Source organism: Camelus dromedarius, chromosome 15, assembly GCF_036321535.1.
Source record: "Camelus dromedarius isolate mCamDro1 chromosome 15, mCamDro1.pat, whole genome shotgun sequence".
In the NCBI taxonomy this organism is placed as follows: domain Eukaryota; kingdom Metazoa; phylum Chordata; class Mammalia; order Artiodactyla; family Camelidae; genus Camelus; species Camelus dromedarius.
Window position 1 is genome coordinate 37,979,695 of NC_087450.1, and position 18,594 is coordinate 37,998,288.

The 18,594-nt window shown below is 36.9% G+C and overlaps 2 protein-coding genes across 2 annotated transcripts in view; one reads left to right on the top strand and one right to left on the bottom strand.

Annotated features, from left to right (window-relative positions):
- The window catches only part of CEBPZOS (CEBPZ opposite strand), a 51,452-nt gene that overhangs the window by 26,547 nt on the left and 6,311 nt on the right, over positions 1–18,594 (bottom strand). The window lies entirely within an intron of this gene.
- Positions 1,120–18,393, top strand: SULT6B1 (sulfotransferase family 6B member 1). The gene is made up of 7 exons (XM_010999637.3): positions 1,120–1,439; positions 2,428–2,540; positions 7,786–7,875; positions 10,578–10,704; positions 13,293–13,387; positions 16,087–16,243; positions 18,263–18,393. Exons 1-7 carry the CDS (start codon positions 1,241–1,243, stop codon positions 18,391–18,393), a joined length of 912 nt encoding a protein of 303 aa, XP_010997939.3. The 5' UTR covers positions 1,120–1,240.

The following is an 18,594-nucleotide window of genomic DNA, read 5'->3' on the forward strand; positions in this document are numbered from 1 at the left end:
CCTTTAATGGAAAAGAATATGAAAAAGATTGTATATACATATATGTACACACACATACATACATACATATATATATCTGAATCACTTTGCTGTACACCTGAAACTAACACAAATCAACTATACTTCAATTGAAAAAACCATACAACTAGTAAGTGGTAGAGCTGAGATTTAAACTCAGGTCCGCAGACTTCTAAGTCTACTGAGGCAGTAAATGACAGTTATGAGCCTGGTGCCTAGGACTGCTTCCACATCCCGGGTTCTTTTCCACGTCACTAAATCACCTCGCAATTCCATTGCTTCCTTGTCACGGAAGGGGACCAGGTTTTGACACCCCAAAATATGCCACTTTGGCACGAGGATTATTTTGAGCTAAAGGCAATATAAAAAATCCAGCAGATTCAGAGAAAGCTTTTTACTTCCCCCTTCAACTGCCTAAATTCTGATTGGAAAGAAGGGTTTTACCAGGAAGAGACCTATTACCAGAGATACACTTTTACTTAAAAAACTTATCTGCATAACACAGCAACCCTAGTTTTCCAAACATCTCCTCTACCTACCTGTGAGTGGCTTTCCCTTCCTTAACATCCCCAAAACCCTACCCCTTTCCTAAACTCAGGATGTTATATAAACTTCAATTACCTGGTGGCCTTTGAGTCTGCATATTGTAATGGAGTCCCCGTTAAGTACATAATTTTGTTTTTCCCCCTGTTGATCATATATTAATTTAATTATTAGACCAGCCAAAGAATCTAGAAAGGAAGAAGGGACAATTTTTCCACCCCTACATCACACTTTGGAGGATGTATGTGCAAAACTATCAACCAAGGAGAGAGATTTCATCAGTAAATTGCTTTTAGCTAATAGGAAAATTATATACCTGATTCAATTAAATACCTATGTGTTAGATATTTAAGATCTATTATCATCAAAAAAAAAAAAAAAAAAAGATTATCGTCTATTAAGAGATTCTACTCTGACTTTCCTTGGGAGGATTGCCTGTGATGGTAATATAATCCAGCCCTTGGGGTAACGTTCCCTGATCCTCAGCCTGTTCTGCACCTGTGGTGTGCCTTTTCTCAGAGGTAGGTATGCAAAAATCTGGAGATGGGGGTGGATGAGAATTAAGTTATCTCTTTCTCATGTGAATGGGAGGAGCGCTTTATTCCACTTTCTGAGAAACTCCATTAAAAGCCACCACTGCCCCTGGGCCACAGAGCAGGTTCATTAGCAGGGAGTCAGCATGACTGCTAACTCCAAATTTATTGACTACATTGATGAAGCTTTGGAAAAATCCAAAGAAACGGCACTATCTCATTTGTTTTTTACCTATCAGGGGATTCCTTACCCGAGTACCATGTGCACCTCAGAGACTTTTCAAGCCTTGGACGCCTTTGAAGCCAGAAGCGATGACATAGTGCTAGCATCTTATCTGAAGTGTGGTAAATAACAAATTCTTTACTACAAGGGCACTTTTTCATAGTGAATAGGTGGGGCAGGTGCAAGGCGAAGGTGGAAGGAGGGCAGTTCACCTCTGCACTAAGCCAGCCAGAAATCCGTGAGGATGGCCAAGATGGGTCAGAACAGAGCTTGTAAAATCAGTGACTAGAACTGCCAGATTGAGAAATGCCAGTGTCTGAGGGAGGAGGTCCGTGTGAAAAGAACATGATAGCTGATGGGTGTAGAAGTTGATGCATGGTGGGGCTAGCAAACAAAAGTAGGATGTAGGAAAGTCCAGCTGCCACAGAGCATTGAGAGTAGTCAAGATTTTAATCTTGATTTTTGACCAAAGACAAGCACAGCCACATCTATTCACTTCTATGATTTCCATGTAATAGATTATTTTTTAGGATCAAATACCAATTCTCAAGTTTCCCAGTCCAGTTTTACAACGTCCTTCATCAGTGGAGAATAAGACATTAGGAATCTAAATTACTCTATTTTACATAATCTACTTTTGATACTTCAGAACTGTTATTTCATCTCTATTAATGCCAACTTTATTTCATATTTTTATTTTTCTTAATCGATGCTGTATTTTTATAAAATCAAAATTATATACTCCTATAGAAAATGCTTATTAATTTAAGGTAAAATAACACATGGTATATAATAAACGATCATGTCTATAGCATAATATTGTTCTATTAGGAAGATATTCTAGATTCAAAAAGATGCACTGCCTCTTGTTAAAGGAGAAATTTGAGAAAAGAGGTAAATTTGATTTTTATACTAACGTTAAGTAAAAGCTATTTTCCATAAAACTCTGCTTTTTTCCATAGCCCAAGTTATTCTGAATGCAGAAGAACCAACTGTACACATCAGGGAATAGTTGTAGATTTTCATCTTTATGACATTTATGCCAAAGTAGCATGCCTTTGTTATACCAAAACTCCTTAATGACCTTTGATTCTCTGATTTTTCGTATAGGTTCCAATTGGATTCTCCATATTATTAGTGAATTAATATTTGCTGATTCTAAAAAAAAGTATGAATATCCAGAGTTCCCAGTTCTTGAATGTGGGGACCCAGAAAAATATCAGGTTGGTACAAAACAGCCTTTAAATTTACAGTAAATGCTCATAGAAAGGTTTCTTCCCTCTGGACAATTTTTTTAGTTTTGAGTTCAGAAAATACAACACAGATACATATGCAATTTATTGTGTGCTTACCATGTAATCCCAGCACTTTTCAAGAATTATCTCCTTTTACTGCAAAATAATATTATCACCATTTTACAGATAATTAAATTATAAGAGTATGTGTGAAGGTTATAACAGGTCATCCATCCTACCTTTTATTACTTGCCTTACCACATGTTAAAACTCACCTTATCAATATAACTAACTGGGGCTTGGATGTCACCCAGGATGTTGGGCTCCACGACAGGGAAGGCAAGGACAGGGTGAGAGGAAGGATCTGCCTCAGGACTTCAGTGCTTGGACAGAACAGGCGAGAGGAGGACCACTCCCTCCACACCTAGACACACCAGAAATGCATCTGGGACTGTATTCAAGGGGGAACAACAGTCTCCATGAAACTTTCAGACTTGTTCACCACCAAGACTGCCAACAGGCAGACAGAAGAACTGTTACTAAAAAAGTCACTTAGGGAGTTAGGAAACAGTATCTGAAAAGAGACTGAGACACTTGGCATGATGACAAATACAAACTTAAAAGTTGGATCCTAGGTAAAAGAAAACTCATTTCCATGGATTGGGACAAAGCAACAGAAAAATGCATTGTAAATGAGGTGTTCAAGGACTTGGGAGTAGGGTAGGGAGTTAAGTGTTGACCCCTGGCTCTGGTTGGCTGCAACCTCAGAAGGCATCAGAGCATCAGAGAACAGCCACATTAGGGCCTGGAGGTCATAAGTACAGCAGAGGTAGGCTTGACCAGGACCGGCTCAGGACGAGTGCACAAGAGTTTTAAGAGGCTTTTACCTAGGTAAGAAATGGACAGGCTAATGAACAGCCTCATTGATTTCTGCTATCCAGGCCACTGGATAACTTTTTCTCTAAAGAGTGTTTAGCATCACCTTTAAAGATAATGCTAACATTTATCTAGCTTTCCAATTCCTCTTTTAATAATGTGTTACCCTGTGGGTCACAGGTGATCTTACCTGTTGTTACTCACCTTACCAAGATAACCACTGTTATTTTATTTGCCTGTGTTGTCACCCATCAGAGATAAACAGGTTTCCCTTATGATTGGAACCGGGTTTGGTATGCTGGCTTATACATTTTTACGTTGTTTATATGATTGTTTCTCCATTTTGATTTCCAAACAAAGCTTTATAATACAAACCATTTGTAAGGAGGGAACTTCCTGGGATATTGCTTACTGACGCTGGGAAGAATTTTTATTCCTGACTAAGATTTTGACATGCCAAGACCTGACTCTGAGCTTGAGCACCCAGTACTGTTGGAACCTCTCCTTCACCTCATGGAAACTTGGTGCTCCTGCTCCTTGACCAGGTTTCTTTCTGTTTCACCAAGTACTTCAGTGTGAAGGTAAAACAAAGCCCTGCTTCTGTCTTCGGGTGCTTGCATTCTAAATCTTAGCTCTAATTATTAAATAAAAAGTTGGGCTTTCCAGCCTTGGTAAAAAGATCCAGATGATTTTTAAAGCCAAGGGATTCTTCTAGAAGCATCTAAATTAGCATTAAAATGTTCTACAAGGTGAGTGAAACATAGGATTCTAGCTCCAGGGTTCTGGAAATGTTTTAACTCGGTATAGTATTTTGGGTTTTGAATTCTTTTGATATCTATAATGTATCAAAAATGTTTTTTTCTCTTTGGGTATTTTTAAAGGCACATTTTGTATTTTAAATGCTATTTTATCATACACAAAAATACTTTTCTATGCAATATGCCTTTTATTTTAAAATGGAAATCAGTGAGAAGATGAGCATCACTTATTCATTTTACAGAAAAAATTTCTAAAATACACGTATTTTCTCAAGATATATCTATATCTAGTCTCTACATTGCTTAGAGTTTCGCTATATCACACATTTTCACGAACATACTGTTTGTTTATCTAGCTTTGTTATAATGAACTTCCATTTTCCCCCTGGATATTTTTTTAATCCTTCTAGGAACTTTACCATTTCTCACATGTCTTTAAGTGATCTTTGGCTTTTCAGTTTAGTAGAAACGGCACTCCTATCACTTAATCTGAAAATTACCATCTGTGTGATTTTGCACAAAGTACTTAAAACCTCAAAGCCTATTTTTAATCTCTAAAATGGGGGTTACAATATTTACCTGAGAAGATTGTTGTGAATGAAAGTAAAAGCACTTCCAAAGCTAAAATTGTAATTCGATGTAAATCAAGTATCATGATTACTAATCAATCACCACTTGGACCCATAGCATTGATTTTTTTTTAACATTTTTTTAACATTTTTTTTATTGATTTATAATCATTTTACAATGTTGTCAAATTCCAGTGTTCAGCACAACTTTTCAGTCATACATGGACATATACACACTCATTGTCACATTTTTTTCTCTGTTAGTTACCATAACGTTTTGTGTAAATTTCCCTGTGCTATACAATATAATCTTGTATATCTATTCTACAATTTTGAAATCCCAGTCTATCCCTTCCCACCCTCCGCCCCCCTGGCAAACACAAGTCTGTATTCTCTGTCTATGAGTCTATTTCTGTCCTCTATTTATGCTTTGTTTTTGTTTGTTTGTTTGTTTGTTTGTTTTTTAGATTCCACATATGAGTGATCTCATATGGTATTTTTCTTTCTCTTTCTGGCTTACTTCACTTAGAATGACATTCTCCAGGAGCATCCATGTTGCTGCAAATGGCATTATGTTGTCAGTTTTTATGGCTGAGTAGTATTCCATTGTATAAATATACCACATCTTCTTTATCCAGTCACCTGTTGATGGACATTTAGGCTGTTACCATGTCTTGGCTATTGTAAATAGTGCTGCTATGAACACTGGGGTGCAGGTGTCATCCTGAAGTAGGGTTCCTTCTGGATACAAGCCCAGGAGTGGGATTCCTGGGTCATACGGTAAGTCTATTCCTAGTCTTTTGAGGAATCTCCATACTGTTTTCCATAGTGGCTGCACCAAACTGCATTCCCACCAGCAGTGTAGGAGGGTTCCCCTTTCTCCACAGCCTCTCCAGCATTTGTCATTTGTGGATTTTTGAATGACGGCCATTCTGACTGGTGTGAGGTGATACCTCATTGTAGTTTTGATTTGCATTTCTCTGATAATTAGTGATATTGAGCATTTTTTCATGTGCCTTTTGATCATTTATATGTCTTCCTTGGAGAACTGCTTGTTTAGGTCTTCTGCCCATTTTTGGATTGGGTTGTTTATTTTTTTCTTATTGAGTCATATGAGCTGCTTATATATTCTGGAGATCAAGCCTTTGTCGGTTTCACTTGCAAAAATTTTCTCCCATTCCGTAGGTTGTCTTCTTGTTTTACTTATGGTTTCCTTTGCTGTGCAGAAGCTTGTATGTTTCATTAGGTCCCATTTGTTTATTCTTGCCTTTATTTCTACTAGGAGGAAATTTTTGAAATGTATGTCAGATAATGTTTTGCCTATGTTTTCCTCTAGGAGGTTTATTGTATCTTGTCTTATGTTTAAGTCTTTGATCCATTCTGAGTTGATTTTTGTATATGGTGTAAGGGAGTGTTCTAGCTTCATTGTTTTACATGCTGCTGTCCAGTTTTCCCAACACCATTTGCTGAAGAGACTGTCTTTATTCCATTGTATTTTCTTGCCTCCTTTGTCGAAGATTAGTTGACCAAAAGTTTGTGGGTTCATTTCTGGGCTCTCTATTCTGTTCCATTGGTCTTCATGTCTGTTTTTGTACCAATACCATGCTGTCTTGATGACTGCAGCTCTATAGTATTGTCTGAAGTCTGGGAGAGTTATTCCTCCAGCCTCTTTCTTTCTCTTCAGTAATGCTTTGGCAATTCTAGGTCTTTGATGGTTCCATATAAATTTTATTATGATTTGTTCTAGTTCTGTGAAATATGTCCTGGGTAATTGGATAGGGATTGCATTAAATCTGTAGAGTGCCTTGGGCAGTGTGACCATTTTAACAATATTGATTCTTCCAATCCAAGAGCATGGGATATCTTTCCATTTTTTAAAGTCTTCTTTAATTTCCTTCATCAATGGTTTATAGTTCTCTGTGTATAATTCTTTCACCTCCTTGGTTAGATTTATTCCCAGATATTTTATTACTTTGGGTGCTATTTTAAAGGGGATTGTTTCTTTACTTTCTTTTTCTGTTGATTCATCATGAGTGTAAAGAAATGCAACTAATTTTTGAACGTTAATTTTGTAACCTGCTACCTTGCTGAATTCTTCAAGCCCTAGTAGTTTTTGTGTGGACCTTTTAGGATTTTCTATATATAGTAACATGTCGTCGGCATATAGTGACACTTTTACCTTAGCATTGATTTTAATGTTTTTCAAAGTCATTTTTTGCTCCTTTGCTTGAGTTGGGAATCTCCGCTAAATTTTTACAGAACACTTGGCTAAATGTCTGAATATCATTTTATCATTTGAAATGATGTGACCAAGCAGTGAGTGACCTCTACAAGCATGGAAATGAGTTTTTGAAGCTTTTACCCCTGACATAACATGTACTTGAGATAAAATCCTTCACCATAGCAGATTAAACAGGTAACTTCATTTTTTAATGAAGTTAATTTTTTAAATTACCAGTAGAAGTAGATTACAAAAAAAAAATCAACCATAGATTCCTTATGACAAGAATTTCTTCTGTAAATTATTTCTCAGATATTTAAGTGACTCTGGGCACTTTCAGGTTCTGTTGGGATATTTGATTGTGTGGAGTTTTATTGGTTAAAAAAAAAGATCTAGATGTTAAACATGGACTTGGAGGAGCTATAAAGACGTGAACATTTCTGTTAATGACTTTGAATGAAGAAAAGATCTGCATTAAGTGAAAGAGTAGATTGAAAATTTTGAGCTTCTTGAAGAAAATGAATTTGGTATGGTTGTGAAAAAGGAAAAAGACCAAAAAAAAAAAAAAAAAGATTATGCAGTGGGAAGAAGGAAGTTCAAAAAGAAGTTATAAATCACTTATGATTCACAATTCCTCATTCCCACAAAGTAAGAAAATAGAAATAAAAACTGGAGGAGAATGTAGAAAAGGAGAAGATACAGTAACAATAATGATTTAAACTGACATTCAGGTATTAAACTTAGGAGTAATTCACTTATACACACACACACAACATGTATGCTTTCACCTTATTGTATATATTTTTAAGAGAATGAAACAGTTACCATCGCCAAGGATTTTGGCAACTCACCTCCATTATGACAAATTACCCAGGTCCATCTTCAAGAATAAAGCCAAGGTGAGTGTGTCCTTTCCTACTGGTATTTCAGTCTGTAGTTTTAAAAGTATAAATATTGGCTTTCTGAGGTTGAGATTGCTACTCAGCACAGAATTTTAATAAATGATGTGTGCAATTTGGTGTTTCTTTTGTTGCTGTTCATTTCTTCAGATGTATTTGTTACATTTGCATTCAAATCAAATGCATTTTCAGCCAAGATAGAAAACATATACATAGAGTGGAACCTACTTCAAAATCTGTTTTTAGAGTGAATAGATTTCAGCATTAGGATATTTAGAGTGTTTAACAAGAGGATACAACCCAGGAAAATGAGCAAAAATTGTTCCTTCAGTTCTTTCTGGTGAGCACTATTTACCTGAGGTCCAAAACTATTTTATTTCTGAATTTCACATGCAATATCAAACTTCATATCAAGCATACCTAAGTACAGGTGCTTTGGCTGCTCTTATCATTCATTTGAAAATCTTGTTTCATTAACCAGTTTTGATCGATTTTCATAATTAGTAGTTTTGACCCAATCCTTTTTTTGTTTTCTGTCACCTCGTTTCCTCTCCATTCCTTATTCTCTGTCTCCAGAGGAAACAATCAGAATTAATTAAAATAAAATTTTAAACTCCTGAGCTCCACAAACAAGGAGGACAGTGCAGTAACAGCAAAGAAAAATAAAGGAAGAAAACAGTTAAGATAACTACACTGGTAAGAGGAAGGAGGGGAAATAACAGAGGAAGGAAGAATAGGAAGTGGAGGCTTAGAATTAGCAGCCTCCCTGGTACAAGAATTCTAGGAGCAGAATTGGAAAATGCCTTGAAGGTTGCCTGCTCTAAGCCCCATTAGGTGTTTGAATGCTGCCAAGTGGCTGTCTGGACCACTCCACACCTCCAATTGTAAGAGAATCCTCTATCCCCTCTGCCAGCTGCAGACAGCTCTGTAAAATGGTTTTTCTTTACACTGAGAATCTCCCAAATCAGAAATATCACTTTAACCTATAATTTCCCGAGTTTAATACAGTTCAGTAGAATCACAAATCTCAGTGACTCTTTTTTTCTCCCTTAATTATTCCATAAGACACAGAGCTAAAGTAATGTAGAAAGCATTTAGATTTGGAGCATGCAGGCTTCTGAACAAAGCTTTACATTTGCAAGAACAGCAGGGCAAGAGAAAAGGGACAGCCAAGGTAGCAGGCTGGTGCTAAGCATCTGTCCACACACCCCAGCCTGCTGGCCCTCACCATTCAAATTTATGTCTGTAAAATTATAAATTGCTACGAGCCAGGGCAACTACTGAGTGCTAATCACAGCAGCAAATATAAGACCCTAAGTGACAAGGATCTGCTGTCTTTGGATTGGGGCAGAGGTGAGTTTTAGAGCTGAACAAAGGCACAGACGCAACCCACTCATCTCTATTCCACTGTCTCCTGTTAGCGTTAGTTCACGTCTTTAGACTGACGAGGTATTTTGGGATCTTGATTCCCTCTCAGTGTCATGTCATCTACAAACTTGATAAATACAGCTTCTACATCTTTCCCTAAAATCACTCATTAAAACGTCGACAGTGGTCTAGGCAGGACAGTGGAAATGCCAGTAAAACCCCCGGGCAGGTTTACATTAGGGATTCAGCCTCCTATGTATCTGAATACTCAAGTCAGGTTTACACGCCTAACTGCTTCCGCTTCCAGCTTAACCTCCTTCCACTTTGCAGAGGAAGTCAGAAGCAACAAATCTACTAAGTTAGAAACTATGTTCAAGGAAAACCTGGCATCAGTCAGAAGCGACTTGTTCTTAGAGAACCCATGTTGCCCTGTGGTGGTTGCTAGTTCCTCTTTTATGTGACCCCCCAAATCATCCATTTAGCCAATTTCAAAAACTTCTCCCAAATGGAGGTTGCGTTCACAAATCTGCAAAACCCAGACCTTGCACCTTTCGGAAAGGGGAGGGATGGCTGCCTGTTTTAAGCCTTCTGAACTCCTGTGCATTATCTCCACTTTCTCAGAGCTCACTAAGAGTGCTCAATACTAGTCTCCAGTTCCCTCAGTTCTTGAAAAGGAGATCTTCAGGCCAGAGGTGGCAGACCCACTTGGAGCAGCCAGGTGGTCTACTCGGTTCTCTTGGGTTTCAATTTGCTTTTTTTTTTTCAAATTGAAGTATAGTTGACTTACAGCATCGTTTTAGTTCAGGTTGTCAGTTTGATCTTTACACTCCCCCCCCCACACTTTTCATTCAGGAAAGTGAATCCATGCCTCCTCAGAGCAGACAGATGCAACATGGGAAGCCAGAGGTTCTGCTTTCTCCGCATCACCCATCACACCTGAAGCCTGCCCTTCTCTGTTCTTCTCCCACCAAACTCTAAACATTATTTTTGTTGTCCTTAAAGTTGCTTGCAATTTGTTCTTTTGGGAGGAGGGTTAACTTTTCAGATCACGCTCTTGTGAACTTGCTCTTTCCTCCTTCTCACATTGCCCACAGACAACTTTTTACTGTCTAAACTCATAAGTGTAAGTTCTCTGCAGTAACGTCAGTTTTCTTTTTCTTCTTTTCTTCTCCTTTCTTCCCAGACTTCCCCATCTGCCACCTCCTGTTCCTCAATTTCTTTCTTTCTCTCTACACTAATCAAGTTAGGTGGTCTACAATACGGCATAATGCTCATCCTTTCACTCTTCCAAAGTACAAAACTTAAACCTAAACAACTTAATTTTCTCTCCTTAGATATTGGTGGTATTTCGAAATCCTAAAGACACAGCAGTATCTTTTTTCCATTTCCATAATGATGTCCCTGATATTCCAAGCTATGGCTCTTGGGATGAATTCTTCAGACAGTTCATGAAAGGACAAGGTATGGCTGTTGGTAAAAGAATCCTTCTCACGTCAACAGATGATCGCATAAACACAGAAACTCAAATGTGTTTTAGGATAAAGAAAGAAAGGAGATTAAGGTAGATCCGGGAATCAGAAAGTTACGAAGTTTTCTGTGCATCAAACGATACATTACTATTTTAAAAAATAATTTGGACAATTCATACGTTGACTATGAGTATTAAATAACCATTGAACAAAGGACAAACAAAAAAGCCTGTAACAGATTCATGTACAAAAGCATTTCTAGTTATCGTCCCATAAGCCTCAGTATAACACAATGATAAAAACCAAAAAATACCACGACAATGAGCAACTACACTGAAGATACTTGTTTGCCAGAAAGGAAATAAGTTTTTGTTACACCGTGTTGATGTTTTACCTTTGGTTATTGATAACTATAATTTTATAAGTGCCTACAAATATACATACATACTTCATTCAAGACTGTAACAAACTATGAATAAGGCAGTATTTACCAGCAGAAAATTTAAATCATTTGCCAATGGTCCCAATGCTTGTAAGTGGCAGGGACTCTACTTCCATGGGTAGAGTGACCAGAAATTAATAAGTGCCTCCTTTCACAGTGGCTCTGTTGAGTCTTTATGGTGTGGTACATGGAAGAATTAATGCTAAATGACTCTAGAGAAGAAGTTGTTACCAAGTCCCTCTAAAAGGACGGACAACTTTTAAAGTTGATCAGCACAGCAATGCCACACCATCCCACATGCATGGACACTGGATACAACACTGAGTCCTTAACAAAGGTTAAATATGGGGATTGGAATGTAAGGGAGATAAATGCATGCATAGAAGGTGCTTACGAAGCACTGGTAAGAAAGCTTTGGTTTGTCTAGTAACTATTCACTAAGACTGAATGGAGGCAGTTAAAGCAAGTCTGAAACGTTACCCCATTAATAACATAAGAGAACACTCAATGATGAGAAATCCATCATCATTGGTTCAGCAGCCCAGTGATGTCGGGCCTGCACCTCTGACATTCCTTTGGCCTCTCCTTCATGCTTTTTGCAACATTCTCTCAACTTGGCTATTGTCCCTCTGAGCATCACCTTCACATCATGAGGAAGTCTCATCAAGACAGCAACAGTTTGCATGAAACCTTCCAGCAGACCCCTGCTTGTGTCTCACGGGCCAGAATCATGTCATATGACCAATCACAGTCCTAAGGGAGGCAAAAAAGTAGAAAACAGACTTCTCTGATTGGCTTAGACCCAATTAATCAGAGTTTGGTTAGCAACAAAGAAAGGGGTGTATTGGATATTGGGTAGGAAACCTACGATATTTTCCACAATAAATAAGGTATGTAGAAACTGCCTGGCTCAAAGCAACGGCTTCATGATAATGATGTTGATGATAATAACTGTGACAATATTATTATTATTATTATTATTATTATTATTATTATTATTATTATTATCATCATTATCATTATCATTATTAATGGTACAATATTAGCTAACATTTATTGAGTGAGAACTATTAATCAGGCACTGTTTTAAGCATCTGACATGTGTTAATTCACTTAAAACTCATAATAACCCCATTTTACAGATGAGGAAACTAAGGTACAAAGAGGTTTAGGGAGTTTCTCAAAGTCACACAGCGAGTAAGCAGCACAGATAACCAGGTCTAGATCTGCACTGTCCAACATGGTAGCCACTAGCCACATGTGGCAGCTGAGTATTTGAAATGTGATTAGTGCAAGTGAAAAAGCAAAATTTTAAATTTTATTTTATTTGAATTTATTTACATTTACATTTTAAAACAGAGACTCAGTTCAGTTATTGAAAACCTTTAAGTACGTCTGGCACAAGTTGAGTGTGAATTTACTTTTTCAATCATAGGTTTTATAAAGTCTAAATACACAACAAGTATTTTTAACAAAATCTTAGAATTCAAACTCAGATTTTCTGTATGTATAAAAAACCCACTGGCTTTTGTAGACTTAAAATATAAAAATTAATGTGTAATATTTCATTAATAATTACTTATGCTGATTACATGCTGAAATGGTAATATTTTTGGATCTACCGGGTAAATAAAAGAAAACATTAAAATTAATTTTACCTGTTTCTTTTTGTTTTTTTTAACGTGGCTACTAGAAAATTTAAAGTTACAGATGTGGCTTGCATGACACTCCTATTGGATAATGCTGGTCTAGAAAACACCTGTCTCATTTCTTTCTGTCATTATTTCTACCAGCTTTCACGTATTATTCACTATTTCTGAATTATTTTAGTCACCTAAATGTTCATGAATGCCTTACAGTTTTTGTGAAACCATTTTTACAACTTGCTCAGTTGTGTTACTATTTGTGAGAATAAGAAAATGACTAGAAATCTGACAACAGGACCAGCTTTTGCCAGTTCTTTTGGAGCAGGGGTTAGTAATCTCATAAATACCTTGTTTGATCATATACACATATGTATATTTTATATTTTAGTGAACAATTAAGCACTTTATCCTCATTTTATTCTTTCTTCTATCATTTTTAACCTCAATTATTTAAAATCCCTTAAGAAGTTATTTTTTTCCCTGTGTTTTTAGTTTCTTGGGGAAGCTATTTTGATTTTGCAATTAATTGGAACAAACATCTTGATGATGAAAATGTGAAGTTCGTATTATATGAAGACCTGAAAGAGGTGAGATTATGCTTACTGGTATTCTATAGCAAGATTTATTATGAACTACAACATAGAGCACTTATTCATAAAGCCTGGCTGTATGAACAAATATACTCAATTTTTAAAAAGAATGTTCTAGATACATGGTACAGTGCTGGGGGAAAGAGACAGTGCATATGTGCTTAGGTTGTTTATTTAACAAAAATAAAATAACACTTAACAATTTATTACTAACAGTGACTCCTTTATTTTCCCCTCTATGATAGATGGTCCAAATTTAGGCATGGCAAAAACAATGAATAGGCCTCTACTGAGGTTTATTGAACATGGCTTTGGCTGTGAATTAATTTTTCCATATAGTTTTTTTTAAATTATTTTTTCACATTTAATGAGTGATTGTTCAGCACAGTTCTAGGCTCTTGTGATATGTCTGTGAACAGACTAGACAAAGTTCACTGCCCTGGAGAAGTTGACATTCTAGCTGGAGTAGGTGGGGAGATAGAATGATAAACAAAAAATACAATAAAAAAATTTAAATGTATGCAATATGTGAAGACGAAGAAATGGCATAGCTGATTAAGGAAAACTAGAAATACCAGGGAGAGGGGGATTGGGATGTTGGACAAATCCCAGTATAAAATAGGGTGGTGGGCAGAAACCTCAGGGAAAGGATGTGACCTGAACAAAGATAAGAAGGAACTGAGGGAGTGAGTCAAGTAGGTAACCGAAGTAAGAGCTTTCCAGGCAGAGAGGACCAACTGCAGCAAAGGCCCTGAGGTAGGAGTGTTCCTGGAATGACTGAGGGACAGAAAGGAGCAGATGTGGCTGGGTCAGCAGGGATGAACCAGAAGGGACTAACCAACGAGGACAGATATAACAGGGTGGGGTGGGCTGGAGCATGAGGAACAGCATGGCAGGCCACTGAAATCACTCTGCCTTTCACTCTGAGCGAAATGGGAAGCCACTGTAGGATTCAAGCAGAAGAGTTGCAAAAATTGATGTGTTTTTAACAGGATCATTCTGGCTGGTGTGTGAGAATGAATTGGAGAGAAGCAAAGATAATGCAAGGAAACCCATTCGGAGGTTACTGCTCTAGCCCAGGCAAGGGAAAATGGTGGCTCAGACCAGAAGGGGCAGTGGAGGTGAAGAGAAGTGGTTGAATTCTGAATTTATGTTGAAGGAAGAGCCAACAAGATTTGCTGCTGGCTTGAAGGGGGAAAAGAGCAGTGAGAGAAAAAGAGAAGTCAAGTAAGACCCCAGTATTACTGGTCCAGGCAACTGGGAGGACTGAGTTGTCACCACATGAGTAAGAGATGGCAGCAGGTGAAGCAGGACTGTGGGAAGACCAGGAGTTGGTTTTGGACATGCTAAGTTTGAGATGTTTATTAGTCACCCAAAGGTGAGAGGTCAAGTAGGCAACTGGGTATTGAAGTCTGACGGCAGAGAGTTCTGAGCTACGGATATAAATTTGGCACGTAGACAATAATTACAACCGTGAGATTACATACCTGTGTATGTAAGCATATGGATCGAGAAGAGAAGACTACCAAGAACTGAGCTCTGCAGAACCTCCTACATAAAGAGTTTGGGGAAAAGAGGAGGCTTCAGCAAAGGAGACTACAAAGGTGGCTAAGGACGAAGGAGGGAAACCAGAGTCCTGGAGCATTAACGGTCTCTGGAAAGTGTGTTCAAAGGGAAGGAAATGTATCAAATGTTCTCTAACTGAACTGAGTTTTTATAACTAGTGTCCCGTGTGATTTTTATCACAGGAAAGTATAATTAAATCCATCCCTTTTGTTTAGAGTATGTACTTACATAACATGAAAGAATATGCTGATTTAGTCTTTTCTCCTTCTAGTCTAGAATGTTTCTAAAACTTGTGCTCCATGGGATATTAATATTGTCCCAGATGTTAATACTTCTCTCCAGGGGTAGGAAGGAGATTGCTGGTTCAAGTTGACCTGGGGACTGTTTTATTTAGCCTGCTCCTTTGGGAAATTCACATGGCACACTGGCATATTAAAGAGAGATTCTGCAGGGAAAAAAAAAGTTTACCTTTATTATCCCAAAAGTTCCAAACTTACCAGACCTTAACCCTTTACCTTTCTTTTTTTTTTCTCCCAGGAAACATCTATAACCACCTTGAAATATATTAGTGTTTTGTAGAATACAGTTTAAGGAACTGTTCTAGAAGATTTATAAACCTCCATTGGTCAGCAATACTGTTGAGGGGGTTGATTATTTACAAAAGTATTAAACATGATAAAGATTCCTTCCAGTTTTTGTAATTCCAAAAATTAGACTTTCTTGATAGAATTAAACATTATCTATAAACAGGATTCAGAAGAAAACAGAATTTGAATGAGTATGTACAAATACATTAATTTCCTCACCTGGTATAGACTGGTGCTTTTTGATAAAATGAATTATTATCTTAGATAAAACTCTAACCTGCTAATGAATGCTTATTTTCATTATCTATACCTTGACTAGTTAAACAAGAGTCATAAATGGAAACTACAAAGTGAAATTAATACAGAATATCTTACAGGGATGTTTCAAATATTTATAAAGAAGAATCAAAGTAAGTCTGAAGAGAGAGACACAGAGATGAATTAGAATTAGGCTTAACAAATCCATTCTGTTTAAGAAGCTTGTCTTCACTTAGGGTCCAATTCCTACAGAAAGAAGTTTATCTTTTAAAATTTTGTTTTCAGAATCTGGCCGCTGGAATAAAACAAATTGCTAAATTTTTGGGATTCTCTCCATCTGGGGAGCAGATTCAAACTATCTCAGCCCAGAGTACCTTCCAGGCAATGCGAGCAAAGTCCCAGGAAACACATGGCGCCGTGGGCCCATTCCTGTTCCGCAAAGGTGAGGTTGCATTGTTTTCTGGGACATCTGTCAATCTGCACCTAACAGGCAATTCAAGCAGCTTTATCTTAAATCAGACAGGATTTTCTCCTTCTATTCCTCGACAAGAAGTCTGGACACAGATCAGAGCTGGAACTGGCAGCTGCACACTACCTTTTAGACTACTAAGCTCCTTTTACTTTTCTGCTTGTCACCTGTGATGACAGGAGAGCAGCCAGCGCTGCACCATTATAATATAGTTACAGGATTCTTTTATTAAAATAAAAAGGGAATGGCAAGAGATAGAATCACGTGTATTTGCTGAGTGGGCCCCCTTTAAAGAACTTTGTGGGAAGCCTCACCTCAGTGACTTCTTACATCTCATAGACCACTTCTCACTGTGCTGCTGGCTGGAGAATGTGATTTTTTTTTTTTTAAGGTGGCTGCATTATTACCCACTTAAAGTCAAGGTTTTGTTAATAAGGAAGAAGGAAAAAATGAGTACGGGATAGGAAGCCAGCTGTCTCTGTGTACTGATAATTTTACTAAATTTCATCAAAGCATTCTAATTTCTTATGGAAATTTATGATAACACAGCTCAGGGACTGCCAGTTTTCCTTTTTATTGCATGTATAATGAAAGCTTAATGTGATTCAGAGGCAGCACATACAACAAGTATAATTTATCAGGTATCCATCATGTGTTAGACCCTTTGCTGGGCTTAAACTTTATAGCCAAAAAGATACTAAATCCTTAGTTCTACAAATGTGGGCACCAAAGCTCAGAGATATTAATTGGTCCATTGTCACAAAGCTAATAAGTGATGCCATCAGGATAGGAACATAGGTTTACTTGACTCTACTACACTTTATCAAATGCAGACCCAATTAAAAAATGCACTGTGAATGGAGCACTGAATGCAAATCTGTCTTTAACTTGAGTCCTGACTTTAACACTTATTTTTATGCCTAATTTTTTTAGCTTTAAGAAGGGGGAAAAATAGAAATTTTAAATATATTGTCAATCAAATACTCTTCAGAATAGAAACATTCTAAAATAAACTAGTAATTTTAAAGTTTAAAAATATTTTTTAAAATATCCCTTGTAGAAAATTCAGAAAGCACATAAAGATGTGGAAAAGCATTAAAAATTACCCACCGGATGCAAGTTCAACTTTTTGGCAATTTCTTCCAGCCTTATTCTGTAATGTTTTATATAGTTGATAACATTTGTAAACAGTTGTGCTTTTTCATTCCCTTCATATGTCTAAGCATTTCCTCATGTCATTAGGCCACTTTATAAATATACATTTCAATGGCTATGTAACAAGGAACTTACAACTTTAACACAAATCATCAAAAGATTTTAAATAAAGAAGCAACTTCCTTTACTTTCATTTATTTTTATTTTTTATGTTTTTTGGGGGGGTGTAATTAGGTTATGTATTTATTTATTTTAATAGAGGTACTAGGGATTGAATCCAGGATCTCATGCATGCTAAGCATGTGCTCTACCACTGAGCTACACCCTCTTCCCTTCCTTTACTTTTAAAACGAAATAAGAAAAACATCCCAATCTCAAGCAAATATAATTATTCTTGCTATAAAATATTAATATTAAAGGAAATAAGAAAAACATCCCAATCTCAAGCAAATATAATTATTCTTGCTATAAAATATTAACTTCTCAAGGGGTATTTAAAGAATTATAAGACTTCAGAGAGGAAAAAAAAAAAGACTCTCAAAAAGTGGCATTTTTGGTCCCAGGTGTTAGGAGATGGGTGGGGATGGGAGGTCATTGAGGTCAAGGTCCCCTTAGTGATGTGGAGAAAGCGTGTCACCTACCACACCACAGAAATGGGGAAGCCCAAGTGGATATTGTTAATTTTACAAGAGAAATTACATTAGTTTTTAAGGCTGTCTAATTTTTTTCACATGTCCGTTTTCACATTTCAGAGTGAAACTCTGCACTAAAAAATAGTAAAATCAAGAAGAAATATTCTAACAGGTGTCTGGGTCTACTGTTTTTTCTGTGTTGCAGGTGAAATTGGTGACTGGAAAAATTTGTTCAGTGAATCTCAGAACCAGGAAATGGCTGAAAAATTCAAAGAATGCTTAGCAGGCACTGCCCTGGGAACAAAGTTGAAGTACAATTCATATTGCCAGGGTTGATTCTAGTCAATTCAGCCTAATTTTCCTTAACAATAATCAAATTTAAATAATCAAATGACAATTTAATCAAATAATGATCATTAAATAAAGTTTAGATATAAATGAGACAAACTTAGTAATAATGAGAACATCTGAAATTTCTGAGGACAAACTTAAGTTTTGTTCCATTTTGGAGAAAAGGGTAGTTTAGCTGCCCAAAAG